This window comes from Podarcis cretensis (genome assembly GCF_951804945.1).
Source record: "Podarcis cretensis genome assembly, chromosome: 15".
In the NCBI taxonomy this organism is placed as follows: Eukaryota; Metazoa; Chordata; class Lepidosauria; order Squamata; family Lacertidae; genus Podarcis; species Podarcis cretensis.
Window position 1 is genome coordinate 13,215,895 of NC_137185.1, and position 16,802 is coordinate 13,232,696.

Genomic DNA, 16,802 nt, shown 5'->3' on the forward strand with positions numbered 1-16,802 from the left:
TTCGGCGATCAGCCTTCTTTACGGTCCAGCTCTCACTACTGGGAAAACCATAGCTTTTACTATACGGACCTTTGTTGGCAAGGTGATGTCTCTGCTTTATAAAATGCTGTCTAGGTTTGTCATTGCTTTCCTCCCAAGAAGCAGGTGTCTTTTAATTTCGTGACTGCTGTCACCATCTGCAGTGATCATGGAGCCCAAGAAAGTAAAATCTCTCACTGCCTCCACTTCTTCCCCTTCTATTTGCCAGGAGGTGAAGAAATGGAGGCAGTGAGAGATTTTACTTTCTTGGGCTCCATGATCACTGCAGATGGTGACAACAGTCACGAACAGGATGTTGGACCAAGCGGTCCTCTGATCCGGCAGGGCTCCTGCGATGACCCGTCTACAAATGCCCAGAAGATTTTAGTTTCTTTTCCCCCCTCTCTTGATATGCCAAAAAAATGTAAATAAAGGTGCTTAAATGGAAGGAGCTAAACTGAGTTCAAAGGCAGATGATCTACCTATGCAAACCTTTTCATCGGTTGAAAGAGATTCATGAGGATGGAAACCTCTTTGATCAGGCAGAGAACTTCTGTCAGTGGAATGGGGAGATGGGTTATTTTTTATCTAGCCAATTCCCTCTTCCCCACCCCGGGCCACCTCCCACAGACTTCCAAAATTCAATCGTCAGGCCAGCGTGGTCCAACATGGGGGGCCTGAGGACTACATGCCTTTTTCCAGCAACATTTCATGACTTCCGACCCCCTGACTTCCCAAGGTCAGGTAAGGAGGTGCTTCGATTTGGGAAAGAGGTGTGTGGGCTCCGACCGGGTCCTAGAGTCCCCCACGCTCCTTGCCAAAGCCTAGCTACCACTTTCCCATCTTTGGGAAGGAGGTGGGAGGGCTCTAGGACCCTGCCAGGGCCTTGCGCCTCCTTCCAAAAGCCCAGCACCAGTTTTGGGAAGGCGGCATGAGGGCTGGCTGTTCTCATGTTCTTGCAGAACATGCTTATCTGTTGGGCTGCCTCCCAGGGACACTTATGTGTTGGAGCGCAGACTTTAGGTTCTTTTCCATGAAGGGCAGAGGAAGGGGACATCTCTGATTCTCGTCACGCGGAGCCCAGGTGCTGCAGTGCTGGGAACTCTGCCATGTGCAAATTTCGATATACACAGTCATTATCTCTGTAGCAGGAGGCTGGCACAGGAATCCTGAAGGCAGGCAGGAGAAGAACACCAGCCGTTCCTCCGCTTACCTGCTGCCTGTAGCGGGAAGAGGCTTGGATCGGTGCAGTCAACAACAGCACCTTCCCCTTATTCCTGCAACCTCACTTGTTCGGCACATTGAGCCCCATCACATTTGTTAAGAGTGAGCCGGCATTACAGCAGGGCTCCAAGACATCAGCAGCTGCTCAAAAACTCACAATCAAATGCCACGCTGGCTTCCGGTTCCGCTCTGCCTGAATGGAGGCAGCCCTCACGACATCAGGAGATCATTGGTGAAGGAAAAACAAGGATGATTGAGGGTAATTATCCTTGCAAATTCCCCCCAGGGACCCGGGGGGGGGGCAGGGTTCACTTCACTAGCAGTTTGTCTCGAACGTGGCTCTCGCTCCAGCATGGAATTGGGGGGGGGGGGGAATGAGGTGCTGAGTGCAAAAGCAGTTCACCTGCCAAAAACCCTCCAATGCTGCCATTAAGAAGCAGAGGTTCTCCTGTTAATTAGTGCTTAATTGGACTAAATTACAGATGCGTGCTAGAAGAGATGAGATCACTAAATGTGGGGAAAAACAACTGCAAGGACTTTAAGGTTTGAACTTGAGATAAGACTTCATTCAGTGCAAAAGATGGTGGGGGGAGGGGAGCCTACGGTTTCTTTATTTAAAGTTTTCTTCTCTACATTTGTGATTCAGCAACCCTCCTCTGAATGCTAATTCAAATTATATTTGTACAAGCGAGGATGGAAGAAACTAGATTATAAATATGGAATATAACATCAAATGGAACTGCGTGTGTATAAAAAGGGAGGGAAAGGAGGGAAGCTCTATTTTGCAAAAGATTTACGATGAAAAACATCCTTTATTATTTACGTATGAACTGAATAACACTAAGAGGACTTGGAAGTATAATTGCTCATATATCTTCAGTTGGAAGGAAGGATGAAAGGAGTCGCCATCAGGATTTTGCATTCTACCTACAGTTCCAAGATAGCACGGAAGGAACTTGGAGCATAAAATAGTATAAAATGGTCATTAGAAGCAGTGATTAAAAACACATATTTAAAAATAGTAGGCATAATAAAATTACCAAAATATACATAACAATCAACAGGTTTTTTAATAAACATATGCAGAATAAAATTGCATAGTACCCCAAAAATCTACTTCTGATGAAGTAGTTGAGCAAGAGTTGCGATCACATACCTTGCCTATTTCGCTTTTCAACTTATATTGGTTCAGCTGCACACAATCCTGGAGGGGTAGAAATAGAGATTCAGTTAGGGTAGCTAGTTTAAAAGGATTGCATTTGGAGGCTGAGATGGGCAAATTGGTTAGTTTCTCATTTTTCCAGTTAGCTCTCCTCACATCCACATCAGCTGACCCTTTTTTTTTTTAAGTAATCACCAAAACCCATCAGCATTTTTGTGAGAATTTCTAATGCAAACATTCCCGGATGCTCTTTTGCCCAATATCCCTGATTCCGCAGAGCGTATTTCCCCTGAAAGTTATGTTTCCCGTAATATAATGCACTTCTGTATGTCCTTTTCGCCAACACATACATTTTAATGCACGTCTCAATAGATGCATTACTGTACTTTGGATGGAGAAACTGCGTTTCAAAAATGTGGATACTTTCAGACATCAAGGGATGGCTGTGTTTCAATTTGCGAGCTGTTTTGGATACTGTGAATTAGGTAATATTTGCCTTTTGATGCAAATTGAACCGAATTCCTCCCTCGCCCCAAATTCAGCGACAATAGCGAGAGCTAATCATGGCATCTGAGCACCGCAACCCAGCTTCATTGTGAGGCGATGAGGAAGAATACCCCCTTAGTATTTGTGATCTGCAGACAGGAAAAGTACACCCTCAGAGGCAAGCCAGGTTCCCTCTGCCTGTCACTTCTCCTCAGTCACACACCTGAGTGAGCTGCTAGGTCCGCTTCACTCAGCTAAATGCATGAGGCGAGTCTTTCCGTTTCAAAAGGGAGGAGGTGCTGCCGTGCAGAGAGGCTGTCAAAGGCAATCGGGCTCCGAAGGCAGCTCGCTCTGAAGGTTTTTTGCCGCCTCCGGCCAATTTTTGTACGAAAAGTCTGCCCTCTGCCAGACGCTGTAGTCAGCATAACGCACCAAGCCATCTAAGTCTGGGTTGGGATTTGTTAACGGAGGATACGTGAGGCAAAATAATCTGGGTCTATTCATCAGGTGCATTTTAGCTGATTAATGGACTCACTGATGAAGGCCGCAACCCTAAACACACTTACTAGGGCCGTGTTTGCCACACAGTGCATATCTAAACTATGGAACTCTCTCCCACTGGAGACAGGGGGTGGTCACCAACTTGGATGGCTTTAAAAGATTGGACAAATTCACGGAGGATAGGACGATTGACGGCAACAAGCCACGCTATGCTCTGCCTCCATGGTTGGGGTTTATTGGTAGTTTGTTTATTTGTAGTAATATGCTATGACCGAAGTAATTGTTTTCACTTTTTGTAAACTGCAGCCGGTGCAGAATTCGGCAGCCAGGTTGCATACCAGGGCAAAATCCTCTGAGTGTGTAATACCAGTCCTGGCCCAATTGCTCTGGCTACCAATTGGTTTCTGGGCCCAATTCAAAATGCTGGTTCTGACCCATAAAGGTTTATGTGGCTCAGGGTACCAACACCTCAAGAACTTTGTCTCTCTGTATGAACTGACCCAGGCGCTGCAATCATCACCTGAGGCCCTTCTTTGTGTGCCCCCCTCCATGGGACGTTTGGAGGGTGGCAACGCAAGAACAGGGCCTTTTCAGTGGTGGCTCCTTGCTTGTGGAATGTTCTCCCCAGCGCAGCTTGCCTGGCGCCATCATTACATAGCTTTAGGTGCCAGGCAAAAATATTCCTTTTTTATCAGGTCTTTTACCTATGGCCTTTTTGCTGGGATGTTTTAAGTTTGTTTTTTCTCCAAGTGCCCCACACAATGAAATCCTGAGGGCTCTTAAGATGAAGAGGGCCTTTCTACAAAGCCCCTCACTTCCGGTCTGTGAAATGCTATCCTGAGAGAGTCCCTTTTCATTTCCTTCCCAGCCAAAGACCTTTTATTGTGCTCCCAAGCCTTTTAACACATCTCTTTTAATTGCTCTTTTAATTTCATCTCCGCAGGTCGATGAAAAAGGATTCTTCTTCTTTTTAGTTTTTCTAGCTGAGCTGATTTTTCTCAGATTCTTAACTGCGGCTTTAATCGGCATCTATCTATGCTAGATTTTATGACTGGATTTTATTGCTAGGGAGGGTTTTTTAAAATTGATTTATGATTTTTATTGAATTTTATTGCACAATTCAATGTGCAATGTTTTAATTTTGTCTGTGTCACCTAGAGTATAGTTTTATCTTAAGCAAGCAGCTTGTAAACTGAATAAAACAGAACATGATACAGCCGGCCGTTCAGCTTTATGTTCAATCCTCCCCTTAAAACATGAGTGGGGAAGCTTTTCCAGCCTGAGGGCCATATTTCTGTCCAAGGCTACCTTCCAGGGGCCACATTCTAGTGGTGGGCGGAGCCAGATTCAAAAGTGAGCGGAGCAGTGAATGGGACTTTTATCTTTCTACACTGGCCTAGTTTCTATAATCACACACCCCTCTCTATCTTCCATCAAGATAAGCAAGAAGCATCATCAGGGCTGAAGGTCATATTCCAGCCAAGCAAAAACACTCAAGAAGGGTGTGAAGGCCTGGTTCCCATGGCAACTAAGGAGTAAATACAGAAGACCATTTTTCTAACAACTCAGCCCTGGATCCTGTGTGAGTGTCTGAAAGTGGTTGGAGGATGGATGGCAGCTAACAAATTGAGATTGAATCCTGACAAGACAGAAGTGCTGTTTTTGGAGGACAGGGGGCGGGCAGGTGTAGAGGACTCCCTGGTCCTGAATGGGGTAACTGTGCCCCTGAAGGAGCACAGCCTGGGAGTCATTCTGGACTCACAGCTGTCCATGGAGGCGCAGGTTAATTCTGTGTCCAGGGCAGCTGTTTACCAGCTCCATCTGGTACGCAGGCTGAGACCCTATCTGCCCACAGACTGTCTCTCCAGAGTGGTGCATGCTCTAGTTATCGCCCGCTTGGACTACTGCAATGCGTTTTACGTGGGTCTACCCGGAAACTATAACTAATCCAGAATGCAGCAGCTAGACTGGTGACTGGAAGCGGCCGCCGAGACCACATAACACTGGTCTTGAAAGACCTACATTGGCTCCCAGTACATTTCTGAGCACAATTCAAAGTGTTGGGGATGACCTTTAAAGCCCTAAACGGCCTCAGTCCAGTATACCTGGAGTGTCTCCACCCCCATCGTTCTGTCCAGACACTGAGGTCTAGCGCCGAGGGCCTTCTGGCGGTTCCCTCGCTGCGAGAAGCCAAGTTACAGGGAACCAGGCAGAGGGCCTTCTCGGTAGTGGCACCCGCCCTGTGGAACACCCTCCCACCAGATATCAAAGAGAAGAACAACTACCAGACTTTTAGAAGACATCTGAAGGCAGCCCTCTTTAGGGAAGCTTTTCATGTTTAGCAGACTACTGTATTTTAATACTTTGTTGGAAGTCGTCCAGAGTGGCTGGGGAAACCCAACCAGACAGGCGGGGTATCAATAATAAATTATATTATATATTATATCTTGGAGTAAGAGGCTTCTTGTTATGGGCTGGTTGAACGCAGAGGAATGGTAGGAAGAACCAGATGGGGAGCCACCAAGGGAAGAAGGCTCAGAGCTTGGAGAGCGCTGGTGGGACAACGTTGAATGGTCACAGGGAGAAAGGAGATCAAGAGACAGAGATGAATCAGGCTAGAGAAGAGTCACGGGTGTCTCCTGCTGCAACAAGCTCCTCTCCTCCCTATGTCTCCCAGAACCAGAAGAGGAATGAAAAAGGTGGAGCAGCGACAGGCTGCACACAGGCACAGTCTCCGATTGATTGGAAAAAGTCATGGAGAAGAGGGGACGGCTGTGGGGACGCAGGGACTTTCAGTCTTGGCAACTGATGTCATGGAGGAGCACCAATGGGGATGAGCTGCTGTGCTCATTAGGCCTGACACTCAGCCAAGTCTATAGAGACTGTGTTTTTGCAAATAGAGTCGTACCTTGGAAGTCGAATGGAAGCCGTTCGGAAACCAAAGCACGGCTTCTGATTGGCTACAGGAAGCTCCTGAAGCCAATTGGAAGCTGCAGGAGCCCCGTCGGACGTTCGGCTTCCAAAAATAGTTTGCAAACCGGAACAGTCACTGTTCGGGAGCCAAAACGTTCAAGAACTAAGATGTTCAAAAACCAAGGTACGACTGTAACTCCAACTTTGAACGGTGTGATTTACTGCTGGCTTGGCTCTGTGACATTTCCTCTGCTTCATCATTTAACATTAGAACTTGTGGACATCCAACGGAGCTGAATGTTAAAAGATTTGGGGCAGATAAAAGATTTGGGCAGAGTTAAACTGCGGGACTCTCTTCCCAAAGGAGGCAGTGAGAGCCACCAACTTGGACGGCTTTAAAGGAGGATTGGACAAAGCTATTAGCCTCCACAGTTGGGTCCTGCTTGCTGGTCTCCCACAGGTGTCTGAGTAGCCACTGTGAGGCCATGATGCTGAGCTAGACAGGCCATTGGCCGGATGCCGCAAACCTTTCTTCTGCTCTTCTCTGCCTCTGATGAAATGGCTTGGGTTTTGAGTGGCTGGGGGGAAAGCTCCAGACACCTGATACACGAAGGTAGGAGGGCCGCATTTGACCCCAGGCCTAAGGTCTTAAAATGCATTGCTGTCTAAGGATGCAATCCTTCTCTGTTGACATGAGCGTAGCCTCAGTTGTGTAGCACAGCAGGCAGCCACCAATCCATCATGGATCTTCACCAATGGGAATAAACCAACAAAACAGCTGTGATTGATCTCATCTTCGTTTTTTACCAGGGATGTAACTTGCGTAATGACTCGCAACCACGGTGTGAGGGATAACGCTGCCTCTGACAGTGATGGATGACCCCCAAGCAGCCTGCACCGGGGGAAAGGTGTCGCTTCGGAAAGTATTCCAATGTATCTGAATGTCGCTAGAAAGGGGCTCAGGGAGAAAGACGTCTTGGGGTGGGGCAAATGCCACGCCACACTGAACAACTTGCCTATCGAAAATGTGTCTAAACAGGAAAGACGGTGGCAGGGGAGGAGGCGACTGGAATACTTTGTGCCGTTCTGGTCGCCTCGCCCCAAAAAAGGGTTGGAAAAGGTTCAGAAAAGAGCCATCAAAATGACCAAAGGAATGCAGTCTTTCCTATGAGGAAAGACAGCAGAATTTGGGATTTTTTTTTGGAGAAAAGGCACGGCGAAATGATAGAACTTAAAAATATTATGTACGGCATGGAGAAAGCGGTTCTTATTCCGCTCCAGTAACACTAGAACTCCAGGTCATCCATTGAATGTTGGAAGATTCCAGACAGATAAAAGGATGACCTTCTTCTCACAGTGCATTGTTAACCTATGGAACTCACTCCCACAGGAGGCAGTGAGGACACTCAACCCGATGATCTGGCAAAGCTTATTCCTGGCTGCTGGGTTTCTCTCCCATTTCCGATGTCAACTTTGCACAGCGCAGCCCGACAGACAGCTTTATTTGCAGCAGCTGTCATTTTGAATGGGTCGATCTATTCTTATCTTGTGTGTATTTGCACTCCGTGCAGAAATGCAACTGAACTACAACAAATCCCACCGGATTTCATGACCTTTTGGCCCCACTGTTTGTACATTTCTTTATATATATATTAAAAAATGCTTTCCTGCTGCAGCACTGTACAAATATGTCTGTCTACGCATCACACGGAGAGGGCTCTGCTCCTCAAAAGCTGATGCTGCAATAGAACAGTGTTGTGAGACCTTCTGCTGGTACTCCAGGGCACCACCACCCTCACAAGGAAGGCCACTTTGGCCGATCTATCTATCTATCGATTGCTTTTCCTAGCACAGCTGCCAACAATCAGGCACCTGCCCACCATTTGCCCGCATTAAAATTTCAAACTGTGCCCATATTCTGCTCTTGTGTGCACCGTGTGCTGGGAAATGTGGCACACGTCAGCTGATAAAATAATCATGAGCCAGCCGCTGCTAGAATTCCCCAAAGACAGGCGCCAAAGGTACACACGGAGCCAACAGCGTGGCAACTTTAAAGCAGAAAAAACTTGGCGTGTAAAAATAAGTTCCTGATGCTGAGTCGAGCTGGGGGGGAGACCTGCAGCCTGGTGCATCTTAGGTTCAGATGCGGGGTGGGGTAAACACTTTGTCCACCTGCTGAGAGCCACATTCGTGTCTGGGTAACCTTCCGGGAGTCGCGTGCCAGGGGTGGGTGGGGCCAGAGGCAAAAGTAGGTGGAGCAAGGAATGCAATTATTAGCTCTGTACAGCAGGCTAGTTCCTATGCCAGGCATAGGCAAACTCGACCCTCCAGATGTTTTGGGACTACGACTCCCATCATCCCTGACAACTGGTCCTGTTAGCTAGGGATGATGGGAGCTGTAGTCCCAAAAATATCTGGAGGGCTGAGTTTGCCTATGCCTGACCTATGCCCACCCACTCCTCTCTAGCCTCCCACCAGACAAGCAAGAGGCATAGTTAGAGTTGGAAAACACATCCCAGCCAGGGGAGAACATTCAAGGAGGGTGTGAGAGATGGGAGGGTGAGGGGTGTGGCTTGGAGAGGGTCTCAAGGGCCTGACAGAGAGGCCTGAAGGGCCACATTTGATCTCCAGGCCTGAAGTGCCCCATCCCTGATTTAGCTGGCAGGTTGAAAGAAGATTAAGGGAGACACAATAGTGGTCTTCAAATATCTGAAGAGCTGCCGTGTAGAAGATGGAGCAGAGCAAATGTTGCCCCCATCTTCAAAAAGGGGGGGAAAGGAAGACCCAGGTAACTACAGAGCTTGACATTGATACCAGGGAAGGTCCTTGAGCAGATAATTCAACAGTCGGTCTGTGAGCATTTAGTTACAGATAGGTAGCCGTGTTGGTCTGCCATAGTCAAAACAAAATAAAAAAATTCCTTCCAGTAGCACCTTAAAGACCAACTAAGTTAGTTCTTGGGGACGCAGGTGGCGCTGTGGGTTAAAGCCTCAGCGCCTAGGGCTTGCCGATCGAAAGGTCGGCGGTTCGAATCCCTGCGGCGGGGTGCGCTCCCGCTGCTCGGTCCCAGCGCCTGCCAACCTAGCAGTTCGAAAGCACCTCCGGATGCAAGTAGATAAATAGGGACCGCTTACCAGCGGGAAGGTAAACGGCGTTTCCGTGGCTCTGGCCAGAGCAGCGATGTCACGCTGGCCACGTGACCCGGAAGTGTCTCCGGACAGCGCTGGCCCCTGGCCTCTTAAGTGAGATGGGAGCACAACCCCAGAGTCTGTCAAGACTGGCCAGTACGGGGAGGGGTACCTTTACCTTTACCTTTAAGTTAGTTCTTGGTATGAGCTTTCGTGTGCATGCACACTTCTTCAGATACGAAGTTTGGTATCTGAAGAAGTGTGCATGCACACGAAAGCTCAGACCAAGAACTAACTTAGTTGGTCTTTAAGGTGCTACTGGAAGGAATTTTTTTATTTTGTTGTGAGCATTTAGAAAAGGATGCTGTGATTACTAAGACCCAGCATGGGGTTCTCAAAAATTAGTCATGCCAGACCAATCTGATTTCTTTTTTTGATGGAATTACAAACTTGGTGGATCAGGGAAATGCTGTGGACATAGTGTATCTTGATTTCAGTAAGGCTTTTGACAAAGTCCACCATGATGTTCTCGTAAGGAAATGTGAGTTGAATGAGGTAACTGTTAGGTGGATTTGTAGCTGGTTGACTGACCGAACCCAAAGAGTACTCATTAATGCTTCCTCATCATCCTGTAAAAAAGTGGCAAGTGAGGTACCGCAGGGTTCTGTCCAGGGCCCGTTGTTGTTCAACGTCTTTATAAATGACCTGGATGAAGGAATTGAGGGGATGCTCATCAAATCTGCAGATGCCACCAAACTATTCTATTATTGGGTAAGTTTACTCCAGAAGGCAGGACTCCAGTTTACTCCAGAAGGCATGGAGTGGAGATTACGTTAAATGGTGGATTGCATTAATAAATACACAGTGTTTTACCTAATGTACACATTTCTGCAAGGCAATTTCCCTTAATATAATGCGTTTCATTTCAAATTTCAAAGAAGTGCAAATTTCAAAGGATGGCTGTGTCTCAGTTCACATATTGCTTCAGAAAGGGGCGAATTAAGTAGGTTTCCCTTTCAACACAAACCAATTCCTTCCACATCCCAAACCAAAGTTAGTCAAGTTATGTCAGCGCTTCAGATAGATAATCCCACAACTGCTTCTCTCACTCCCCCATTGTAAAACTGCAGTAGTAACAACAGCAGCATCATTAATAACAATACATTAAATAACTATCTGTTTGCTTCCTTTTCACAGCCCCCCAAAATGGCTGCCAGAGGAGTTTGCCTCACTCTGTCTAATGGCAGAGCCGGCTGTGTGAATTTCATTTATCAGTTCACCAAAAATGTATTTTTCAACCGCCCTTTGTTAACAGCACACCCCATCCATCCAAAAGGGAGAGCCAACCCACCGCAGCATCTGAAATGGAGACTCGATGGGACTCTATCGTCGGCCGCCGCACTATCCGTGGCGAGATGTGAGTGGAAGGGCCCGTGGCGTAAGGACCAAAGCCTGCGGCATCCGAAGAAGCCAAGTAGTTCCCCGCGGGCTTTTCCTGAAGGGAGTATTTCCGGCCAGAGAGGATGGGTCTTGCTGGAGCCCTCTTTGGGGCAAGCAACTCGTGAGCACCATCTAGTTCTTCGGATGTTCCCGAATCAACATCAACCCCATTCCTTTGGTTGTTGGCAGCCATCTTGGAGAACCCAACGTCATTCTCTGTGATGGTTCCTTGACCGTTTTGGTCGGCGGCGTCGGGGCCGACGGCAACGTGGATCGCCGCGACTCTCTCGGCGAGCTCCGTCTGGGTGTCTTTGCAACATACGTCGGGGATTTGGACTGCTGTCTCAGCTGCAGAATCCCCCATCCTCAATTCGTGGCTTTCTGCGTTCTTAGATGACAACAACAGAGGGTGCTGGAGCGGTGTGGCTCATGGGAAGCATCTGAGGTAGAGATCCTGCTGCATGGACACCTGGAAAGTATCACAAAAAGTCATCGTCAATCCTGCGTAGTTGTAACTAAGTAAGATCATAAGAAGAGCTTGCAGGATCAGGCCAGTGACCCATCTAGTCCAACACCCTGTTCTCACAGGGGCCAAGCAGATGCCTGTGGGAAACCAGGAAGCAGGATTCGAACACAAGAGCCCTCTCCTATGCTGTGGTTTCCAGCCACTGTGAATGTCATCAGACCCCGAGGACAGCATCCTGACACTAACAAATAAAGAAAATTGTTTTTAAAAGTATATGTGATTACGCTGCAATAGGAATAATCATTGTGAATACAGCAACCAAGATCTGTATATTTTCTGTTTGCATGTTTAAATTTAATGGTATTTTTCCTCATTATGTCCTTATTTCTTACATGTCGCTGAATTAAAAATAGTTTTTAAAACAAATAAATAATAAATTCATGTCTTCATATTTCTTCATCAGTTTAAGATTTTTTAAAAAGTCCTTGGGAAAGTTCATCGGCATGAATTTCTTCAATGTATAGATATTAATGCTGTTTAACATGCACATTTTTGCAAAGCAGTTTCCCCTAATATAATGCTTTTCTGAATGCTATTTTCAATGATATGTGTTGTGTATATTTGTGTTCTTATATTGTAAACCACCCTGTGATCCTTGATGAAGGGTAGTATAATAAGAATAAAAATATGCATTTTTATGTACATTTCACTCACATATAGGTATTTTTAAAAAAACATATTACTTGACTGGAAAACTGTGGTGCAAAATTCAGCAAAGTGTGTATTTCTAAAGATGGCTGTGTATTGGTTCTTAGACTATTTTGGAAACTGCAAATTTCATAGATTTGCCTTTAAGTGGGTGGATTCGCCTTTAAATGTGAGCTGAATCATATTTCTCTCCCATCCTTACACCCAATCAAGCATGTTCCCTGGACAGTTCACATGTTGAAAAACCCTAAAACACAGTCAAAAACAGAAACCAGAGTAGCTTGGATGCCAGCATGACACTAGATCAAAACCATTGGAAACCTATCAACTGTGCAATGATATGCAAGCAAATGACAAGAACGCAGGGCAAGGCATGGAAAGGTCGCAGTGTGACAACAGCAAAGAACTGTTCGATCAGCATTGCAAACCAAGGACTGTCTGAATCCCAAACAGGCCTCTTATTGCAAAGGATTCACATACAACCAGCACCCTCCCCTGTTTCATCATTTCCTCCATTCCTTCTGCTTTGATTTAGAAATAGTGCAGCCACTTCATTCCGACACGAAAAGCAGAAGCGTCCTTGCACCATGTCTGCCAAAACGCTTCCCCTTCTTTCTTCTAAGGCTGCATCCATGCCATACAGTGGTACCTCTGGATGCGAACGGGATCCGTTCCGGAGCCCCGTTCGCATCCTGAAGCGAATGCAACCCGCATCTGCGCGTCGCAATCTGCCACTTCTGTGCATGCGCTTGACGTCATTTTGAGCGTCTGCGCATGCATGAGCGGCGAAACCCGGAAGTAACACACTACGTTACTTCCGGTTCGCCGCGGAGCACAACCCTAAAATATTCACCCCGAAGCTACTTCAACCCGAGGTATGACTGTACATTTAAAGAGCTATGAGTCACGGCTTCCCCCAAAGGATTCTGGGAGCTGTAGTTTGTTAAAGGTGCTGAGGGTTGCCAGGAGACCCCCGTTCCCCTCACAGAGCTACAGTTTCCAGAGTGACTTAACAGTTGATCCCTCTTCCCTGGGAACTCTGGGAATTGTGGCTTTGCGAAGGCAACAGATCCACTGTAAGAATTCTCAAACGCCAGCTCCCAGGATTGTTTGGTGGAAGCCATGAATGTTTGAAGTGGCCTAAGGCTGGGGTGGAAGACCCTCAAGCCAAGGGCCTTTGGCCACTGTCCCCCACTAGTCCAGCTCTGAATTTTGCTACATGTTTTTCCCTGGATGGGATGAGTGATGCCTCTTGGGGTCCGCAGGGTCCCAAGTTGGGAACCACTGAAATAGAGGGTGCCTTCACGGGGAAGACCTCTGGCCACCCCCCATCTTTTACCCAACTCAGGGAAGCTGGCAGTGTGTCACAATATGGACTGAAGGGGAGAAGGACTCTTGTTAAAACTTCCTCCTCCTTTTCCCTGAGGCGAACAGGGCCAATGCAAATTTTCCCTGCCCGGAGATGCTATCAGCCAACGGAGGGTGAAGCACATAGCCTTTTGTTTACTGTTGGAATATCGTAACAATAATAATAATAATAATAATAATAATAATAATAATAATAATAATAATAAAGGACAAGGGGCAAAGGAAGAAGATGCAAATTAAGGATACCCACACAGAACCAGTTAGGAGAGAATAGCAGTTGGTTCTAGCCAACTCCTTCAGGAAGGCGCATCAAGACCAACCCTACCAAAATGTGCCTTGTTTACTACCACACATTTTTTAAAAAATAAAAACCATTTCAATAAAATGACATCAAGTAAAATGATACCCAAACCACAGAGACAGCGCAGCGTGGTGGTTAGGGTCTTGGGCACAACAAACATTTTGGGACAATGTCGCTACTGCCCGCCTTCTCCGCCTTTATCTTTCAGTTCTTGCACGATTCCCCCTTGAAAACAGAAGGAAAGAACTGTATGCCGGGATACCGCCCCAAATTTCCCTTTACTCCCGCCATTTTTCAGCTCCCAGAATCCTTTGAGGGAAAGCATGACTGTTTAACGTGGCATGAAAGTGCTTTAAGCGTACAGTATGAATGTGGCCGCAATCTCAAAAGAGTTTGTTTTTGCTGGAACAATATCCTCTAATTCTAGTTGTGTAAGAGGGCAGCAAAGGAATGGCAGGGGGTGGCAGGGTATTTTGCTGGTTTTTGTAAGACATCCCCCCTCTCCAACCCTAACAATACGTTTCCTTGCTCAAGGGGAAGGAACTGTCTGCTGATGTTTGGGCACCTGGCCAAAAGGAAATGAAATTGTTTCAAATAAAACTCATGTTCCCCTTGGAGATCCCCAGTCATAACTGTCCGCGATTCATCTCCCTCCCTGCAGAGCATCTGCTGACAAGAACCCCAGCGTGGCAGTAAAATCTGCCCCATGCTATTTCAGGAAAAGGCAGTTAGTTTATTGCCATTTTCCTTTGTAGTGCTGAGCAGCTGCCTTTTTAAAAGCATAAGCGACACACAACTGCTGCTCGATGGCAAAATGAAAGATCTGCATGCAACAGAGGTTAAGGATGGAGGGGAAAGTTGGTTCAGTTTGTGTTTCGATGCCAGCCTTCCGCATTCCCACTTCCTGAAGCAAGACCCAGAAACCAAATACAGCCCTCCGAATCTTGCACTTCTCTGAATTTCAGGAGGTGGTTCTTAAAACAAAAATAAACAAAAACTAGTAGTAGGGGAAAGTGTGCATAAATATGCATTTTAGGGAAATCTGTTAGGCAGAGTTCAAGGCGCTCATCGAGAGTCAGTGTGGTGTAGTGGTTAAGAGCGGTGGACTCGTAATCTGGGGAACCGGGTTCGAGTCTCCGCTCCTCCACATGCAGCTGCTGGGTGACCTTGGGCCAGTCACACTTCTCTGACGTCTCTCAACCTCACTCACCTCACAGTGTGTTTGTTGTGGGGGAGGAAGGGAAAGGAGAATGTTAGCCGCTTTGAGACTCCTTAAAGGGAGTGAAAGGCGGGATATCAAATCCAAACTCTTCTTCATCTTAGTGTTCGAAGTCCAAAAAGACCCCCAAATACTTGAAAGGCAGCCACCTTCCCCACAGACCCTCCCGGGTGTTAAGATCAGCAGAGGGGGCCTTCTTGGTAGTTCCACCTCTCTCAGAAGTTCAGGGGGGCTGGCCCAGGAGAGGGCCTTCTCTGTGGCAGCCCCTAAGATTTATTTATTATTATTATTATTATTATTATTATTATTATTATTATTTATACCCCGCCCATCTGGCTGGGCTTCCCCACTCTGGGTGGCTTCTAACAAAATATTTTAAAATACAGTAATGCATCAAACATTAAAAGCTTCCCTAAACAGGGAATAGAGAGATAGAGAGTTGGCACCCTGTTCTTCTTGCTAAACCAGGTATCCAGCTCAGATAGTGCAGGCATGCTTTTCCTCTGAGAACGTGACTCTATTTCTATGCAAGCGTAGAGTTAACGCGAGTGAATGCCTCTATATAAGCCTGGGGACTCCACCTAAACATTACAACAGTGCAGTTATTGAAGAAATCCGCAACGCCAACCTAATTTGATTGAGGATGGACCACTGGCCCCAAAACCACGGTTCACCTCAGGCTAAAAAAAAGCTGGGTGCATCTTGCGACATATTTGCTTCCCCTCAGGTCTCTGGGAAAGGCATACAAAATGGAGATCTTGGCTTTGATTGCAGGGGCGTAGCAGAAGGAGTAACGTTATGTGGCAACCTTATCTAGGCTCCGCTGGCCGGCATTTCCTCTAGCTGGGTTGAATCCCTCTCCCTTGCATTATTTATGGCAAGCTTAGGGGCAGATCAAAGGAGTACTGATCCGAAAGGCATCATAGCAGGAAGAGAGGAGCCGCCATAAAAGGAATACCTTTGCCATCTTCCCAGGACATCAAGGAATTTGTTTCTCTCGTCAGAAATCTCTCAGTGATATAGCTAAACCCCTTGCCCTGACCTACGATGGGAGAGAAAAAAATAGTTGTTGTTTGTTAATGGTAGCCATTCATCTTTTTGAGTTCCGTCAGTACGCACATGAGAAAAGCCTGCTGGATCAGGCCAATGGCCCATCTAGTCCAGCAGCGGCCAGCCAGGTGCCTTTGGGAAACCTACAAGCAGGATTCAAACACAAGAGCCCTCTCCGCTCCTGCATTGCAGGAATCACAGCTAAAGAATCCCTGACAGATGTCTATCTACCGTATTTTTCGCTCCATAAGACATACCTGACCATAAGACGCACCTAGTTTTTAGAGGAGGAAAACAAGAAAAAATATATATTCTGAACGAATATATGATGTATGATTTTTGTGGCTCATGCTGTGGCCACAGACATGATATGTGATTTGACGGTGAGTTTGGGGTAGCCCAATGCAAAAATCCTGAGAATCCATGTGGATCCGTGCTTTATAACCATGTTTTTGCACCATTGAGGCCCCACGAAACAGTGGATGCATGATTTGTTTGGTGCAGGCTGTAGCCATGGACATGCTATGTGATCTGATGGTGAATTTGGGGTGACCCAATGCAAAAATCCTGAGGATCCGTGTGCTTTTACCTCCCCCGTCCCAGGCAGCCTCCTTTATAGCTAGCATCCCTTATCTCCCTCCTGATCGCTTGCCGATCAGCTGCTCAGTGGCTTCCTTTCAACACCCCCTTCTCTCTTTCTTAAAAAAAAAAGCACAATCTGCTTTTCGCCCCTGGGCAATTCGGCTCCAGGGACCACGCATTCACTGCATAAGACGCAAAGACATTTCCCCTTACTTTTTAGGAGGAAAAAAGTGTGT

At 46.8% G+C, this 16,802-nt stretch overlaps 1 protein-coding gene across 2 annotated transcripts in view; it reads right to left on the minus strand.

Moving 5' to 3' along the window:
• The window catches only part of CAMKK1 (calcium/calmodulin dependent protein kinase kinase 1), a 95,513-nt gene that overhangs the window by 37,190 nt on the left and 41,521 nt on the right, over positions 1 to 16,802 (minus strand). For both annotated transcript variants that reach the window (XM_079955673.1, XM_079955674.1), the window contains exons 2-3: positions 10,784 to 11,341; positions 2,399 to 2,446 (exon numbers count right to left, since the gene is read on the minus strand). In XM_079955673.1, coding sequence (XP_079811799.1) covers positions 2,399 to 2,446; positions 10,784 to 11,236 — 501 coding nt within the window. In that variant the 5' untranslated portion in view covers positions 11,237 to 11,341. The remainder of the gene's footprint in view (positions 1 to 2,398; positions 2,447 to 10,783; positions 11,342 to 16,802) is intronic.